This window comes from Panthera onca, chromosome A3, assembly GCF_046562875.1.
Source record: "Panthera onca isolate mPanOnc1 chromosome A3, mPanOnc1 haplotype 2, whole genome shotgun sequence".
NCBI classification, from domain to species: Eukaryota; Metazoa; Chordata; class Mammalia; order Carnivora; family Felidae; genus Panthera; species Panthera onca.
Window position 1 is genome coordinate 84,960,247 of NC_138341.1, and position 18,761 is coordinate 84,979,007.

Sequence of the window (18,761 nt, forward strand, 5' to 3'; positions counted from 1 at the left end):
TTTTTCATGTTACACACTTTTTGTCTGATTATTTCATTTGGACTATTTAACAAATTATTATGGAGCTAAATATAACCCTGGAAGGTAATAATAGTATAGTGAAAAAAATGGGAAGAAGAGTATGGGCCTAAAAATTGACCCAGAGTCACTGGAAAATGGTGGTGACTTTAGCAGCCTACACACTGACTTGAAATTTGACTGTGAGGCAGGCCTATTATTATTATTATTATTATTATTATTATTGCCTTAGTTATTACAGAAAATAACAAAAGAGCCTTACAAGCAGGGGAGGGCATCGTTATTACTATTGTTGGTGTTCTCTTGGACAATTTTTTTAGCTGTGTTTGAAAGATACAACGTGTCTGACTTACGTATTCTCAGAATCTCCAGACTCTGGAGCAGACCAGAGAGACTGGCGCCACCCCTTTCCCAGACGCCGAGGTGCGGCAGCGTGGCTGATGTCCTGCCTGCTGACGGGTTCGTGCCAGGTGCATGGGGAGGTGCTCTCGGCACCGTGTCTGTTCTGCTTCGTACAAGTGGGGCAGGATTCGTTTTGTAGGTTGTCGTTTCTTCCTTTGGTTTACCTGTTCCTTTATTTGACCTGTTCAGAGCACTTGAGAATTACTTTCTAGAAACAGTTGCACAGAAATGATTCTGATATGGTGGTATCCAGCTGGGGTCACAACCCAGTATCTTAGCCTTTTAAAGTGAGTTAAAAGCACCCGCAGCACAAACAGTCAAATGAGGCTTCGCCATAATTCTTGCGAGAGAAGTGGTAGACTTTTGTTGTAAGTTGAGTAGCAGGCACACATGCTACACGTGGGTGGTTCACATTTGCCTTTGCTTTCTTTGGGGTAGACTGCTGTAGTTGTGCCGCTACAGGTGATACGTTTGTACTTCGGATGTAGTTGTAGACATTGTTACACTTAATGTGCACACTAGAGTACGATTAACTGATTTTGTCCCTTCGCTGTATTATGTTGAACTAGACTCTTGGTACTTCTAGCGTTCACATCCAAACTGCAGTGTATTATCACTTGGGCTCATCATTAAAACAGGTCGCTGGGGGGCGCCTAGGTGGCTCAGTCGGTTAAGCATCCGACTTCAGCTCAGGTCACGATCTCACGGTCCATGAGTTCAAGCCCCGCGTCGGGCTCTGGGCTGATGGCTCAGAGCCCGGAGCCTGCTTCCAATTCTGTGTCTCCCTCTCTCTCTGCCCCTCCCCCGTTCGTGCTCTATCTCTCTCTCTCTCAAAAATAAAATAAACGTTAAAAAAAAAAAAAAATTTAAAAAAAAATTAAAAAAAAACAACAAAACAAAAAAACAGGTCGCTGGGCGCCCCCTCAGACGTTCCTCATCTGAAAGTACGGGCTGGGACCTGAGAGGTTGTATTTCTAACCAGTGCTAGGCTTGTGTGCTGCTGCGTCTTCCCTGGGAATTTACCTTTGAATTACTGACCCAGCGATGGTTTCACTCTGTTTGAGATACTCACGTACACTGTTAATGTACACACTGGTACATACACACACCGGGGCAAAGGGACACGTACCCTTTTCCTAGAACAGACTCTGTCAACAACCTTGTGATTGTGTGTGTGTGTGTGTGTGTGTGTGTGTGTGTGTAAGAAGTCGCATCTCACAAATTTGGAATTCTCAAGACTGAGATATGAATGGACATATCCATTGGTAATAAGCTGTGTCTTCATTACCTGACATTAGCTAATGATATTGGAAGGGGTCATTCCCAGAAAGAAAATAAAAGTCATGTCACCTCCATCTCATGCTTTGAAAATGTCTACTCATTGGGTATCCGTATGGTAGATGATGGTAAATTATAAATGCATGAGGGCACCTGGGTGCTTCAGTTGGGTAAGCGTCCAACTTTGGCTCAGGTCATGATCGCGTGGTTCAGGAGTTTGAGCCCCGTGTCAGGCTCTGTGCTGATGGCTTGGAGCCTGGAACCTGCCTCAGATTCTGTGTCTCCCTCTCTCTCTGCCCTTTCCCAGCTCATACTCTGTCTCTCAAAAATAAGTAAAACATTTTAAAAATTTTTTAAAAATTATAAATGAGTACACACATAGTGGATGTGAGTCCTCAGTTAAATTTGCTCAGTCAAAAAAACTGGGAGACAATTTGTGTGATTCTGCTTTTGTCAACTCATTTCTTGGAAAATGTATTTTCTAGATAATCTTCATTGCCAGATTATTGCTTTTTACAAGTTCTAACAAAATGGCAGTTTTTCCCGTTTGCATTATAATTTAACAAGTGACATAATACTCAGTCTTTGTTAGAAAGTAAATTAATGGAAAGAAATCAAATAATGAAAAATAAACGTAGTAGCAAACTTTTTAAGATACAGACTAACATGGTGAGGACTTAAATATTATGTAAATATTGAATATTAGATAAGTAGTTCAGCTACAAATGCCATAACTTTTATTGGTTAATTCCCTAAGTTTAAAGTGCATATTGCTATATAAATTATGATTTTTTTTTAAAGGAAAATTTTTGGTCCTACTCGTGGAACTTAAAGGAAGATAGTTCATAGCTTTGTTTTGTTTTTACCAACTTCACTGGAATTTTTTTATATAGAGTTCTTTACAGAGTAAATTTCTTATAGGGTTATTTAAAAATCAGTTAAAGTATGGCACTGCGTGTGATACAGAATTCTCATTGAAATTACTGTCCTTTAGTTTGAATGAGAAATAGTATAACTAAAAAGCACTTTCAGTATTATTTGCTGTGCAGCTAGATTATGTGAGGAGGTCACTTCTGAAATGAAGGCTGCTCACAGGGAAGGTAGGAAGTAGAAATAATGTACTGTATCTCTTATTTTAGTGTGTATATTTTATTTGCCACAGGAAGCATATGGAAAGCTACTAGATGTAGAAAAACGTCAGAATCAGTTGCAAGCCAAAGGTCTATTTTCAGAAAAAACTAAAACCAAGTAAGTTCTTCTCTTGCATTAAAACATATGAAAAATTTGGGGCTCCTGGGTGGCTCAGTCAGTTAAGCGTCCGACTTTGGCTCAGGTCATGATCTCACAGTTCCTGGGTTCGAGCCCCACATTGGTCTCTGTGCTGACAGCTCAGAGCCTGGAGCCTGCTTCGGATTCTGTGTCTCCCTCTCTCTCTGCCCCTCCCCCGCTCATACTCTCTCCCTCTCTTCAAAATAAATAAACATTAAAAAAAATAACATGAAAAATTTGAATGAAAAACATGACACTTGTCATTGGTGTTTTTAGGCATATTTAAAGCCTAGGAATTTGTTTGCTATTTCAGCATTAATCATTCAAGTTAGGAGTCAGAATAATAGGTGAGTTTTTTGTTTGGGGGGAAGTAGATATTAAAGTTAAATCTGCATTCCAGATTTATGTATTAAATGACACTTAATTTCTATATTTGAAGATGATGTCCTTAGAATTTTTGTTTATATAGCTGCCTATTCACTGAAATACCAAAAACAAAGACTTGGACTTCCATGTGGCAGTGGAATCAGATTAGATCTACAGTGAAAGACTGTGATGGATTAGATCTGTCAACCTGGTTGTTTTGGCCTATTCACTTAACTTTTTCTTAGGCAGAAGACAAGTGTTTGAACATCCCTTGTTTAAGTCGTAAATCCTTCCCCTAGCTCTTTGGACTTAACACTACTTTAGTCCATTGACAGGCTAACTTTGTGTCCATAACTTCTCTTTTGAAGTGAATTATGAAAAGTAAGCACCATTTAAATTTTTAAGAACCCTGGTACCTTTTAGTATCACATGAGTTCCACAGTGGCATGTTTAAATCCTCAAACAAAACATTTGCTAGACTGCGTATCTTTTCTAAAGTACAACAAGGGCATGAGCTAACACTTCTCAAAAATAGTTTACTTGGGTTTTAAGGCTTTAGAATACAAAAATTTGTTTTCTAATCAAGAATCGCTACTACATGTGTGATCTTTTGTGATACAACTCTAATTGCATGGTTAATTTAAAAGAGAATATATGTGATATTTTAACAGAGACCTGATTGGCAGCAGATGGCTGATTAAGGAGGAACTAGAAGAAATGTTAGTGGAAAAACTGTCAGATCAAGATGTGAGTAATTAATCTTTTAAATTTAAGGGGACCTGTGCCATAAGAATGCAGACAATTGCTGTATTTAGGATCGTCATAGTAATGTTTCTCAGATGCAGGTGTTCCTAAGACAGTTTTCCTTTCTAGAACATATTTACAGCTGATTTCTGCCACAGGGCCTTACTGTGGTCAGGAAAGTGACATGCCTGGTGTCTAGATCCTCGTGTGTAAGTGCCTTTGTGGCTCGGCCAGTTGTTCTAGGGGACTGTGGCAGATGTCAGTTTTCACTTTCTCCGGTAGAGCAGATAGCTGATTGTATAAGCTAATGGTAAGTAGAAGGAATCCTCAGAGGTTAAGTCAGAAAAGAACGGAGCACACGGTTGGTTACTTTCATGCAGTTTGCTGCTCCCCGGCTGACCCGCGTGCAGGATCTGTAAGGACAGTAGTTTTCATCTTGGAATCTGTAACACCACCTGCATCAGTCATTTGAAATGCCGGTTAGAAAACGCGGTTTCCCAAGATTCAGACCTACCTCAGAATTTCTAGGGGTGTCCTCCTGGAATTCCTATTTTTAACAGCTCCCTGGGGAGTATTCTACCCTATAAAGTTGGTGCTCCCGCATTAGGTTTTAATTGGAGTCTTTTGCTAAATGTTCTAATACATGCCAATGTTATCAGAGGAAATTTGATGTTTTACATATGTGGGTGTTCCAAATTTAGATTATTCTAGAAGATTTGAATGTAAATTTCACAGATTGTTCCAAGAAGGGTTTTTTTCTTCCATGGCACTGGCTAACATTGTTAGTACCTTGCCACCCGTGTTGATTTTAAGTCATGTACTTAAATTGCTCTTTTTCTCATTTAACATATTGAAGAAATTAATGATTTGGAAACGTTGCAATTTGCTTAACAAGGTGTCAGGCATTTGGTGAGCGGTGGATCTGGAGTTAATTTCTAATATCCTAACTGCCAAGTCGGTATTGCTGCATGGATCTAACTGAAAAATCTCTCTTTGCTTCTTCATTGAACGTGTCATTTCATTGTGCCCTCTGTTTTCTGGCTGCTTTGCTCTTTATACTACAAGTTTGGGGTTGTTAGTTTTTTGTTTGTTTGTTTTCTCCCATTTTGAAGACATCCCAAGGACTTCATTACAGATATGCAACAGGAAAGACAAAATAAATAGATACATTTTATATACGTGTGTGTGTGTGTGTGTGTGTGTGTGTGTGTGTGTATGTGTGTGTGTATATATATATATATATATATATATATATATATGTAATACGTGTATATCACATGCATAGATAGTATATGTAGTGCATACGATAGTCTTCTATACTTTTAGGGTCCTGGATAGCAACAGAAATCCTGAAACGGATGGCTGGTATCCAGATGAGGGAGGCAGGGACTTCTTAAACCTTCACCCTGGTCCTGGAGAAAGGCCATGCTGTACTTGTAGGTACTCCTTTGTACGTTCACAGTCAGTGTGTGGTGGGATTGAGAGAAGCGCTGAGAGCCAAGGACGCAGGCCTGTAAATGGAGGGCGAGAACGGAGCTTTGTCAGGCCGGGTACCACAGGTGGCAAAGTATGTCACCCTTACTCAGAAAACTCCCTTCTCTTGTGCGGTAACAGCACAGGAAGCAGTCATTGGAGCCATCTGTGAGATGGTGAGATTTCTCCACATTTCAAATTATTAATGGCGGATGTTCACAATGAAGTCAGAGGTGACAGAGGAGTATGATTTTTAGGGCTGACAAAAACATACATAAGGTTATCAAAAATTGAGTCTCACACTGCACATTAAGGATCTCCGGTGTTAGTTGTCTCCTTCTGCGTAAACACTTTAGATAGTGATTACTGTGGCTTCTAATTTTAAGGGGTTAATACCAAGTTGTTTACTTTCTAATCACATGTTCAAGAACTATTAAAAAAAACGCACAGAGTAGCAGGGATAATTTATTTCAAGAGGTTGCCCTTTAAGTCAAGTATCTCTTGAATTTTTAAATAGCTTGATTGTTCGGTTTTAAAGGAAATCATAAACATTAAAGTAACACAGCTTGAACAGCTAAAGATATATTTGCCAAATATATTATGAAATATAATTTAAGAGGTACATTTTCTCAAAATCAAACTCTTCCCATTTTACGATACATAACTTACTGGAAATTATTTTGGAACCTCCTCTTGATCCAGTTAATAAAAGAGTAGAAATTACACTTGAAGATCATCTAAATATGTTTTTAAACGAATTTAAGTCTCCATTTCATGTAATTAGAATACAGAGAAATGGACTTTTCTTTGCATGGTAAGTGTCTTTTGTTTCTTAAGAGAAAAGCCTGGGCACGGCGGGTACGCAGGGAAAGCGTTGCATCTGCATGCTGTTTAAAAGCAGCATGTGAAGGTGCACGGGTGTCATCCTGTCAAAATTCATCAAGAAAAGCAACATGGAAAGATCAAGTATACAAAAATAGAAAAAACTTAGCAAATGCAATTACACTTGCATCTTCTAATGAATTTTTATTTTATTGTCTGCAGTATGCACAGTTCATTCGGCTGCTAGAAAGGTTATTGACAGTGGAGTGCAGTGCCGAAGAAGAAGAGTTTGTGCAGAGGTTTCGTAGGAGTGTAACTGTTCAATCAAGAAAACAGCTGATTGAACCCTTGCAGTATGACGGGCAAGGAATGGCCTTCAGCACAAGCGAAGGTAATGACACTCTGGGGAGAGAAAATAAATTTCGTGAAAACGGAGAAACTATAGTTATTTTTATTTGCTCTTGCTCCCTGGTATTCATTTGGTTCATTTGGGGGTTTTTTTCTTTGTGTTTTTTTTTGTTTTGTTTTGTTTTGTTTTGTTTTGTTTTGTTTTGTTTTCCACTGCTGCCACATTGGATTTTCTGATTTTCAAGGCTCTACTGAAGTTTTGAAAATCTGAACCTTTTAAGGCCCCAAGAAAAAATGTGGATGTGTGCCTACACAATCACGTTAACACTTTATTTTCACAGATCTATGTTAAATCTTTTTATTTTCACCTTTTCAACTGCCAGAAAGAAAAAATGTTCCTAATAAAGGTTTCCTGTGTAAAATGAAATTGCTCGGGAAATCTGCTTGTCAGATACCGAATCTGTGAAACGTGGTCCTTGCCTCCCTTCTTCCTTGTGGCCAGGCGGACGTTCATTTTGCTGCTGCTTTTAAGGACCGACCCTGTTACATGATAGACCTGCAGCTCTTCAAAATTGAAGAAACGAGTGATTTCAAAGAAATGGGACCTTTCCTGAGGAATCCTTTCATTTCTACCGATGATATTTTTTCATACCCCTCATATATTTGTAAAAGCTGTCGGATTAAATACACTCTGATGGATTGTAAACGACAAACACTGTAAATTGGTTGTTTTTCTCAAGTAACATAAATACATAGGAATTATCTCACTGCTTATTGAAACTGATTGAAAATCATTGTGGTATTCCTAAAACGCAATTGAGGAACGAAACTACCCCATAATAAGCTTTACTACATGGATTATGGTGTAGTCACCTGTTTTGTTTTTGTTTGACTTACAGTAGTTCTAGAACTTCCCTACGCCCCCTGTATATATTGTCATTCTGGGGTGTGGGGGGGGAATCTAATGTTGTTTTATCGGTCTCAAAGCATTGGCCTAACGGCCAATATCTTAAAAGACTTTCCCTGGTAGAAATTTTATATTTTAAAGGTAAAAGAAAGAGTGCAAAAGCAGAAGCCGTTGTTTATGAGCATGGAAGTGGAAGAATAAAAGTAAATGGAATCGATTATCTGCTTTACTTCCCAGTGACACAAGACAGGTTAGTTTCTGCTTTTGCGTTTGCTTTTCGTCTTTATTCTTTATATTAAGGGGGCTTCCGATTTTCCGATTATGTATGTCTGAATGATGGTTTCTCTTTACCAGTGTGATTAATTTATCAAACTAGCTAGAGGGAAGCTACCACTATTCTTTATGTAGCTTTTCAGGTTTTGGAAAAGCATCTCTAGAATTCCTCATCAGTTGAATCTTCCTCCTCTCTTCATCAGCTCCTACTGGAAGTGGAGCATTTGGGATGTAGCTCACATTCTGGAATGCAGACTATGCCAGAATGAAAGAAGAGTAGACTACCACCTTGTGTTTCCCTAGTTGGGCGGGGGGGGGGGGGGGGGGTGGGGGGGGGTGGGGGGGGGTGGTGGATGCACACAAAACAACAAAAACCAACCTTGGCCCTTACATGGAAAATATTAGACAAAGTCTGCTTTGTCACTTTGGATTTTTTCCTACTCAGAGGAAATTGATTATATATTGAGCAGGCAATGAAACCTGACGTTTATGTGTTAAAATAGGAGCTCATCAGGCTTTGCTTTAGTTCCCAGGGCTAAATATGGCAGCTTTATGTTTGGAACTTTGTAGCCCATGGAGAAACAGACATTAATCATAAACAGGTATCAGAATTCAAGTCCTCGAAACATGCTCCTCTTTGATCTCTGTGAGTCACTATCCAAAGGCCTCTTTTGGAGACGGTTATTATTTTTCTAGTAGTTACTGTCCTTATGCACGGGTAACACAAGTTCTGCATGATCAGGCCCTCCTCTTTAATCCTCCTGTTCCCTGAATGTGTACTGTGCTATTTAAGGTGAAAGGGGGCAGGAGCTCTTACGATCCCCATGCTTATGTAAGGAAAAGAGAACCCTGTTAGTGTAGTGCAAGCTTCTGGACTGCATACTTACTTCAGGGAATGTATGTTTATTTTATTGCCATATGTGTCTGGGTCAAAGAGTAACCAAGTCCGTTCAGCTTGTAGTTCACGGAGTAAACTAATTCTGCCGTCCCTCTTGCAGGGAGATGGGTGGAGGAAGCCCTTCTTTCCCTTCAGAAAAGCCAAAGAGAGACCCAGAACTTGAGCATTGGGAACTGCTTGGAGCAATGGCATTTGATCCTGACTGCCAGTTTGCTTTCAGATAGAGCTCCCGATGATTTAACAAGTCTCAGTTTATGGCTTGGTCTCATAATTAAATGGTAGCCTTACAATCCTTAGAACTTGTCTTTCACTCTGAATTCAGCAGGCATCTGCTAAGGATTGTCCGTGTATGCAGTCCTGTTCTGGGCGTTGTGAAGAGATCAGAGCTGTCGAAGATAACGATTTCTGTCATTAAGAAACTTCTTCTCTGGGAAGCCTAAGGCTAGTCTTGATGGGAATGGGCCCCCAGACCATCTCGTCTTTAAGCGGTTGCAGGGATTTGGGGCAGCTGTGCTAGCTGTGGGCTGGCCTTTCCTCATGCGGAAGCAGCTCGAGAGCTTACAGATTCCGCAGCGAGGCGACCACTGACCAGTAGGAAGACAGCTGAACGGAGAATCAGATGATCTTGCTTCTAGTTCTGTTTTCTAGTTGTGTGACCTTTGCCCAGATACTTAAAGGTCACTTGGCTAGTCAGTAGGAGAGAGTTGGACTTCATCTCCCAGATGCTCTTCTGAAAGTCCGCTGGACTGCTAGCTGTCTCTCCGGGGCCCTTTCTTCAGGCTGTGTGCACAAACATAGCAGACAGATCATTGGGAGCACTGACTGTGTTGCCTTCCCAGGGTTATCAGAAAACTTGTTCATTCGTTCATGTGTCACTTACACATTTGTTACTATGTGCCTAGCACTGTGGGATACAAGGATTAATAGCCCTTCTGATTTGGAAAGGCCTTGGCTCCATCAGCCAACCATTAAAACAACTCTGAGTTGATCATCTGTACAAAAGAAACACGTTCCTCACACAGCACTAGCCATGTAATAGGGGAGATAAGATTAGCATTCTGAGTGGTTACAGAAAAAAAAAAGTATGCGTTTGTACAGATGCTAAGTTACAGGCTTTTGAATTGGTGCCATAAGGGGTAGTGTTCAGAGAAGAGAGAAAGGAAATCGTTTTATTTTTATTTTTTTTCAAAATAACTTTGGTTATATAACAAAGAACAAAACAAATTTGATTCTTTTTTAAAAAAAAATTTTTTTAATGTGTATTTATTTTTGAGATAGAGACAGAGCATGAGCAGGGGAGGGGCAGAGAGTGAGGGAGACAAAGAATCTGAAGCAGGCTCCAGGCTCTGAGCTGTCAGCACAGAGCCCAACATGGGGCTCGAACTCACAGGCCATGAGATCATGACCTGAGCCGAAGTCGGACGCTCAACCAACTGAGCCACCCAGGCACCCCAAATTTGATTCTTTTAGCCCAGGATTTCCTCTGAGATGCCTGCGAGAAGATGAAGGCTGGTTTTGCCTATGTTCGTTTGCAGTCCAGAGGAGCGAAAATTGATAGCTGTAGATAATCATTTCCCTTTGGGTGTTTTTTCACCTGCGTATAAATTTAGTTTTGTTCCTCCGTGTGCACCAGCTTCCCAACCGTCCAGGCCCTTCACGATGGTCTGTCTTACCTTGACCGGTCCGTCTCAGTCACCGTAGTATATCTGGTGTAGATGGTAGAATGTATGTCTTCTGAATTTTAGTCTAGGTTTCTTTATGTAAGCATTTGTTAGGGAATCTTAGAGTCTTAGGAATTAAGACAGATAAATGTTTATGCTCCCAAACAAGTGGGTGACCAGAGCTTCTCTTACTAATGTCACGTACCTGTCACTGACCGCTTACCTGCGTTGGGCAGTGCAGAGACCTTCTGTGTGCGATGGAAACAGCATCCCTACTGAAGCAGTGCTATTGCAAACTCCAGTTAACTATGTTCTTGGAAGGTCTTGTTCAGAGAGAAGGTTCTGCCCATTTATCTGCATGCGATTATTTTGCTTATGCAGTCCAAGGAGTACAGTGTGAATGTCCCGTCCGCATCAGTCTTTCAGCATCACTGTGGGACAATAAGCTTTATTTGGGGTCCAGAAAGCCACACTGTCAGATAAAGCAAGCAAATGCAATATAAATTGGCTTTGCTAAATATTCAGTAGAGGTATTAAGGCAAAATAGCAGGGGCGCCTGGGCGGCTCAGTCGGTTGAGCGTCCGACTTCGGCTCAGGTCGTGATCTTGCAGTTCGTGAGTTCGAGCCCCCCATCAGGCTCTGTGCTGAAAGCTCAGAGCCTGGAGCCTGCTTCTGATTCGGTGTCTCCCTCTCTCTCGGCCCTTCCCTTGCTCACACTCTGTCTCTCTCTCAAAATAAATAAAGGTTTAAAAAACTTAAAGAAAAAATAGCAAAATCCAAGTACCCAACAGAGGCAGTGGTGAACACTGTACCTGGTACATAAATGATGTTCGGATACTTGCTGGGTTGAGCGAGAGAAGCTCCAGGGTCGTGTCGTGTCTGTGTTCCGGTCTCTAATCCGGGGGTGCCTGCCCGTGCCCGAGTGGGCACTCCCTGACTGCTGCGGGAAGCAGGCCTGGCTGGGGTTGTGCGGCGTCACCTGGCACCCGGCGGGTAGTGGGACCCCGCCACTTCGAGAACTGGTAATAAGAATGGGTGTTTCGGCGGGGGGAGCGTGAGGGTGAGAGGAGTGGAATGTGGTGCCAAGAATTTTAAAAACCAACCACGCCAGGATTAACAGCATACACTAGACAGGTATTTATGGTACACCTTGTTCAGCGAGTCCAGATGGCATTTGATGTTGCTTGCCGACTGAATCCAGACAGATTCAGCTGACGAGGGGAGGTCCCCCACTTTGAGACTTCTTTACGAGGTTATCCTTGAGCTTCGCAAGGTTCTCATGAGAGAAAAGGGGTCAGCAGTGAGAGAGCGTATATCGCCGTATCCAGGAAGAAGGAGTCAACCTCGCATTCCAAGTATCAGAAATACCAGTCGTCCTTCACTTAATAGGTTTGGCCGTGAAGTATGATCTCTGGCAAGCCTCATACGCTTTGTATACATGTTGAGAATATGAGCAGTTCCTAAAGCGGGTATCTTTACAGTAAACTTCCTTTCCTTGTGGTGCGTTTTAGAGAACAGCTGATGTTCCCTTTCCACTTCCTGGACCGGCTTGGAAAACACGATGTGACCTGCACCGTGTCGGGTGGTGGGCGGTCTTCGCAGGCGGGAGCCATACGCTTGGCGATGGCCAAAGCCTTGTGCAGTTTTGTCACCGAGGAAGAGGTCGAGTGGATGAGACAAGGTACGCGCTGAGGTGGGCGTTGGGGGTGGGGGGCAGCTGTCTCCGCGCCATCTGTAAGTGGTCACGGAGTCCCGCACCAGTTACTGGAAATCAGAGAGTACTTGGTATCGCAGATTGCTGCCTTCTCTTTTCATGCTCCAGGATCATAACAGTGTTTTACGGTTTTGATTTCTGTGAGGTGAGTTTGAATTAAAAAAAGAAAAGGAGGTCCTCCCGGCGTCCGGGAAGGTTTCTTTTGGCCTTTAAGGCCTAACCTCTTATCCAGTGTAGCAAGCGCTACTCCATTATGTTTCACAGGTGAACCGGTGATGGGTTTTTTTGTTTTTATTTTTTTAATGTTTATTTATTTCTGAGACAGAGCATGAGCGGGAGAGGGGCAGAGAGAGAGGGAGACACAGAATCTGAAGCAGGCTCCAGGCTCTGAGCTGTCAGCACGGAGTCTGATGTGGGGCTCGAACTCACAAACCGTGAGATCGTGACCTGAGCTGAAGTCGGTCGCTCAACCGACTGAGCCACCCAGGCGCCCCCCGGTGATTGTTATATCATAGAAATTTGTAACCGTTTGGTGTAATAACCAAGCCCATACTGTTTCCAACATCATTGGAGATTTTTGTTTTTCCACTGTGATGTGGTTGTGAATTTTATGTTGTCTTATTCACTGCAACACTCTTGTCACCCCACCATGAATACAAGAGTCTGTGCAGTGTGAGAAAGAATACACAGTCAATATGTCCATTAGGGCCCCACTTTCACACTTAACTACAAATCAGGGCAGTTCTAGCTGAAGGTCACCCTCGAACTGTTCACAAAGGGAAGAAAGCATTGCAGGCGCTCCTAGCTGGCTGCATGGCCTGGGCGAGTCACTTAGCGCCTCTGTGCCTGCACTTCCTCTCTGGGCACGCAAGCTGGCCTCTGCACCCCCTGCCCTCCCACAGGAGCCGCTGGGTCCTCACTCCGTGCTGCAGATTAGCACCGCTTAGGGCTTAAGTTAGTTGAGTTTTTAAGTCTCTTAAAAGTCCATAAACAAATTGATTTTTAAGAAACCCACTGTTTTGTGGGATTCATATCTAGTCATTAAAGTAACTTGTAGGACCTTACTTAGCAGTTCTGCTAGTTTGACTTACTGTGTATATTAAAAAGTAATAAAGTGTTATTATTTATAATTCAAACTAGAATTTAGACAAGTCATGTCCGCATTTTGTCCAAAATACTGTTTTATTCCATGCCTTTTAAAGACAAGTAAATGCAAAAACTTACATAACAAGTGATTGAAGTTTCCTTTGCTTTACGGCCATTCACATACTCCTAATAAGATACCTAGACCTGTATGCAGTGACAAGAAGTGCTAGTTTTGGAAGAGTGAGAAAGACACTGAAAGACTGGGGTCTGTTTACATATTTGCAAAAGCAATGTAAGAGCTTTCTTATCACTGGTATTCTTGAAATCTGTGGTTCCAGCCACCACTGGGGCACATTATTTGGGGCATATGTTTGAGAATAACTCATTAATTGCCTAGAAATCTTAATTGCTCCTGATGATTAAGAGAGTGGAAGCTCCCAGAAGTTTCTTTTCTAAGATATGTTTGATAAGTCATACTGTATGTGTTTGTGTACTCATGTTCTTAATCTATAGTGCCCATATACTCCCTCTTACTTCACCATACAGTGCTGCTTTTCTGCCTCTTCTCCATTCGAACTTCCACACCTGTAATAATAAGTCGGCGACGTAAGTCCAGTCACAGTGAAGAGTGCCCGCCCACATAAGAGCAGACTTAAGTTGAACAGGCTTAAAAACTACAAGAACCCATGGTCCTCATGGGATAAGGAGAGCAGACTCAAACAATGTAGCTGGTGTTTGTCTCGAAATGGGGAGAATGTCCTAAAAGAGTGAAAGCAAACTGCTCTCATGAGATTTATTCCAGGCTGGTAAATTATTACAGGTCTGGTTGCTTTCCGGCTAGGCAGCATGCTATTTCCATGGTTCATAAAGGCCTCTCTCTCTACACTGCAGCTGGACTGCTGACTGCCGATCCACGGGTCAGAGAACGGAAGAAGCCAGGCCAGGAGGGAGCCCGCAGAAAGTTTACCTGGAAGAAGCGCTAAGTGTTCTTTCACAGGAGAGGAGAGGAAACGCTGTGTATATGTGCCCGGCATGCGGCAGACATATGATAAATATTTGCCGGCCAGTGTGAGGGCAACACTATCGGGCGTTTGAGTTGTGAGACAGTTTATTTTTAAACGCTACTTCGTAAAGGTTACCCTGTAAATACAATTTTTAAAACATGTTTAGCTTCATTCTGCTGCTTTATTTTTTAAGCTTTTTCAGAAGGTAGTTTTGGAAGCATGATTCATAGAATTTTGGCATATTAGATCTGAAAGGAACATTCGACAAAATCTAGTCAAGTAACCTCATTCTGCAGACGAGAAGGCCCGGCCTCCAAAATGAGGGGACCCACCAGCGCTACACTGCTAACTGAACAAGAGAGGTAGACCAGAACTCGCTTCTCCTGCTGCTGTGGTTTTCCCGTACGGAGGCTGTTATCCCATATTTTTCAAACTGAGAGGTGAGGATGCTTGTTCAGAAGAATGAAGTAAGCTGTGAGCGTCTTTGTCAGGAGCCGGAGAGGGCTGGGCTGCCAGGTGTCAGAGGAGTGGCTTCAGACAACAGGCCAGTCTCCCGCCGGCCCCTGGCAGCCACCATCCTCCTGTTTCTATGGGTTCAACTTCGTAAAGATGCTACATAGAAGCGACACTGCGTGCTGTTGGTCTTCGTCCAGCTTCTTTCCCCGAGCGTAACGCTCTCCACGTCGGGTACACGCTTTCAGCTACAAGGTGAATTAGTTCCGAGGATCTAACATGGTGATGATGATACTGTACTGTTACAATGGAAGTTTGCTTAGAGAGTAGACCAGAAGCACTCTCACCAAAAAAGGTGGGGCCAGTGGGTGGGGGCGTAACTCTGCAAGGTGATGGTTGGGTTCATTAACTTGATGGTAGGAACCCTTTCACAATCTGTGTATATGTGCACTAGCCACCCCCCCCCCCCCCCCCACCCAGGCATTTGTTCCAAGACGCCCAGTGGATGCCTGAAAGCACAGATGGTACCAAACCCTGTACATACCGGGGCTTTATCCTGCACATAAATATCATGATAAAGTCTAGTTGATGAATTAGGCATAGCAAGAGATTAACAGTAATAAAATAGAATAATTACAATGTGCTGTAATCAGAGTTACGTGAATGTGGTCTCTTCAAAATACATTTTTGCACCGTATCCCCCCTTCTCATGCTGCCATGAGATGATAAAATGCCCACGCGAGGTGATGCAGTGAGGTGTGTGCCCTGGGCCTTGGGACATAGTGTAAGGCCACTGCTGACCTTCTGATAAAGTAGCAGGAGGGTCGTGTGCTTCCGGACAGGGGTTGACCTCGGGTATCTGAAACCACATATAAGGGGGACTACTGGATACCACATCGTCGCACTGTACATCTGAAATATATTACTACAACTTTGTCAGTTCTACCTCAGTCAAGCTGCAGAGAGAGCCAAATGGAATTAGAGTCTGTAATCACTGCTATAGTGTAAACAAGAGACTAACCCAGGGGAGGGAGGTGCTCCCCCAGCCCACAGAGGTCTCAGCAGAGGTGTCCGAGGCAGGAGATCCAGAGGCTCTGAAGGAAGGTGGGGAGGCCGGGAATTCAGAGGCGGAAGAGCAGGGGTGGGGGCCCAGGTGTGGAGTCCTTGACTGCAGGTGACCCCTCCCCGCCCCCGGGGCGGCCGCGCAGTAGCCATCTGCAGGTCAGCAGCGGGGAGGGCTGCTTCCCCGGTACAGCCTTGGTGCCTGTGTTGGGTCTGAAGGATCACATTTAGGTTTTTGGCCAACAGCTGGACAGACTCCTTAGTCATAGCTAAATGTTAACTTGAGTTGGTTATAGGATTCCTGAAGTTCTTTGAGAAACTTGGATCTTAACTTTATTGCAATTTTGCAGTAGGCTTCTGGCGGGGGAAAAGGTAATTGGTGTCAGAGGTACCTTAAATCTATTTTAATATGGTTGTTTTAATAAATACAATACTTAAAGAATTAGACCCTCAGTGTTCAGTTTTCCTTCTGTAGAGAGTTACCTAGTACTGGTTTCTTTGTAAATTTGGCTTAAAAAAATCTAGGATAAGGTCTGAAACGTGTACATACTTCAGATCCTTGAAGGGTACGGTAACATGAAACGTGGGAGGTGTGTCACCGCATCGGACCCAATGCACTTTTCATCTCCCACGGAATCGCAGGAAACATGTTCTGTTTTTTTTCCTATGCAGCAGTCCTTCTCTTGTGAAGCCCTGGCAGGTTTTGCTCAGCCCCTGCCTGTCCGAGCATGCTTTCTCTCACCTTGACAAGAGAGAAGTGACGCGTGGCCCTGCCGTGCGGTACGCGTCTGCTCAGGGCTTGTAGGTGTCTGTGGGGCCACCAGCGCGGGGCTAGCACCTGCCGCCCTCCTGCTGGATGGGCAGGGCCAACCACGCATGCGCTGGCCGGAAGCTCTCCTGGCAGGTCCCTCGCTGTAGTGGAGGAGACAAAGTGGAGGAGGTCTCGTGGGAAAGCGGTGAAGTCACAGTGAAGCCGGGAATGGAACCACTGACCAGGGCCCTGAAGGACAGGAAACCCAGCAGAGACGGGAGTGGGGTAAGACGTGGGATTGCAGACTTCGGCAGCAGGAGACAGGCAGGAGGCAAGTTCACAGACGTTTGGATGTTTGGGGAACTGAAGGAAACCTGAGGGCTGGGGTGCTGCCGGTGGGGTAGGTTGCCACGGAAACCCAGCCAGGTCTGCGACGGCGGGAAATGTCGGAGAGATGTCCTTGCTCACCACCCAGGGGGATTCATAGCCTTTGAGAGAATAGCAACGAGGGCTGAGATTAGAACAAGGATTTCAAACTGTTAGCCACACGACTCCCTTATTTTAGCTATTAGGTAGGATCATAGCACATAGTACAGTTGTCCTTTGAGCTGCACGGGCCAACTTACATGTGGATTTCTTTTCAATAAGCACAGTACTGTGAATATATCTTACGATTTTTCGTAATAACATTTTCTCTAGCTTGACTATAAGAATATATAATAAATATACATAAGATGTATTAAACAAGTATTTGTCATCAGGAAGGCTTCCAGTCAACAGTAGGCTATTAGTAGTTAAGTTTTGGGGGAGTCAGAAGTTACACACGGATTTTCTCCTGCATCGGGGTCAGCGCCCCGAGCCCTCATGTTGTACAAGGGTCATCCTATAACAGAATATGAGTGTTAAGTGCCACCTTCCTGTGAGGCAGCTCTAGGGAGCACACTCTGAAATCTGTCCCTCATGCAGATCACAGTTGTTGCAGGAGCAAGAGGGACTCGAAGTACAGGACCCCTCCGGAGACTACAGTGACACTGAGGGAGCAAGCAGAGTGACCAGAAAGGGGATGGGTGTGTGGAATGTTCCAGAGATGGCCTGGACAAAGGTGACAGACTGCTGTAGGAAGCAGGGGCTGTAGATACCAAGCAGGAGAGTAAGCGGGCATCTGGTAATTCAGAGAACCACAAACCCGGGAACGGCAGTTGGTGGCAGAGGGGACAGTGACACGACAGGGGCCGGCTTGGGTTTTGCGGAGTTTCCGGTGTTTGGGGACCGCTGAGTGGTGCTGCCCGGCACACACTTGGGAACCGAGAGGCTGTAACTCGGATCTTGCGGATCTTGCGGATCTTGCGTGCATCAGGCTGGAGACCTATTGGGGAGGCCGTCACATGGTGGGGCATTTGCGGTGGGGCTGGAAGGGACGCACAGCAGAAAGAAGGCAGAGACTCTGCTCTGGGCTTTAAAGCCTGAGGTAGGGAGAAGAGCCAGAAGCAGCACCAGTGACGGTGGAGGAAGGAGGACATCTGGGGGATGAAGCTGTTGGTGTCTTCCCCGTGCGGGCCAGGCAAGTGCTGGGGGTTTGTGTGCTCGGCAGATCACCCTGCCCTCCGAGTCTCAATTTCCTCACGTCAGGGTGGGGTCACGGTCTGCCCTGGCAGCGCCCGGATCAAGTAAGTTAAAGTGGGAAAGCCTGTTCCAACTGCAGCCCAGGCACCGGGCCATCCAGTGTGGGGATGGGGCAGCCGACCGAGAGGATTAAATCGGCTCCAAGCCCTTGTTTCTTTGCTCAGCTGGAGGCGGGCTCTTTCGCAAACAAGTGGTTAGGGCAGGAGCAGCAGGCACTTGGCTTTCCAGCCTCTGGTTCGTGACCTTCTCAGCCACCTTGGTCGGAAACTTGGGGAGTGTGTCCGAACACCCCACCCACTGCGTGTGTGGACAGCGTTGGAAAGGGCTGACAAGAGCCAGTTTCTTAAAGTAGGCATTTGACAAGATTATGGCCTCGAGATAACAGCAAGAGCTAATGGCTTCTGTAGTTCCTACTCGGTGCCAGATACTGTTCTAAATACTTGGCAAATTTAATCCCTGCGGGAACCCTGTTAGATAGACACAGAAAAATCATCGCCCAGGGACGTAAGTAACTTCCCCAAAGTCACACAGTGAGGAAGCAGCCAAGCCAGGTTGAAATCTGGAAAATCGGCTCCAGCATGTGTGCTCTGAACCCACCGAGGCAGGACA

At 44.1% G+C, this 18,761-nt stretch overlaps 1 protein-coding gene across 1 annotated transcript in view; it reads left to right on the top strand.

Moving 5' to 3' along the window:
* The window catches only part of MRPS9 (mitochondrial ribosomal protein S9), a 63,718-nt gene extending 49,294 nt beyond the window's left edge, over window positions 1-14,424 (top strand). The window contains exons 6-11 of the mRNA XM_060609880.3: window positions 2,861-2,946; window positions 4,005-4,080; window positions 6,595-6,763; window positions 7,769-7,877; window positions 11,971-12,140; window positions 14,151-14,424. Of these exons, the coding sequence (XP_060465863.3) occupies window positions 2,861-2,946; window positions 4,005-4,080; window positions 6,595-6,763; window positions 7,769-7,877; window positions 11,971-12,140; window positions 14,151-14,242 (702 nt within the window). The 3' untranslated portion in view covers window positions 14,243-14,424. The remainder of the gene's footprint in view (window positions 1-2,860; window positions 2,947-4,004; window positions 4,081-6,594; window positions 6,764-7,768; window positions 7,878-11,970; window positions 12,141-14,150) is intronic.
* Window positions 14,425-18,761: the final 4,337 nt, after the last annotated feature.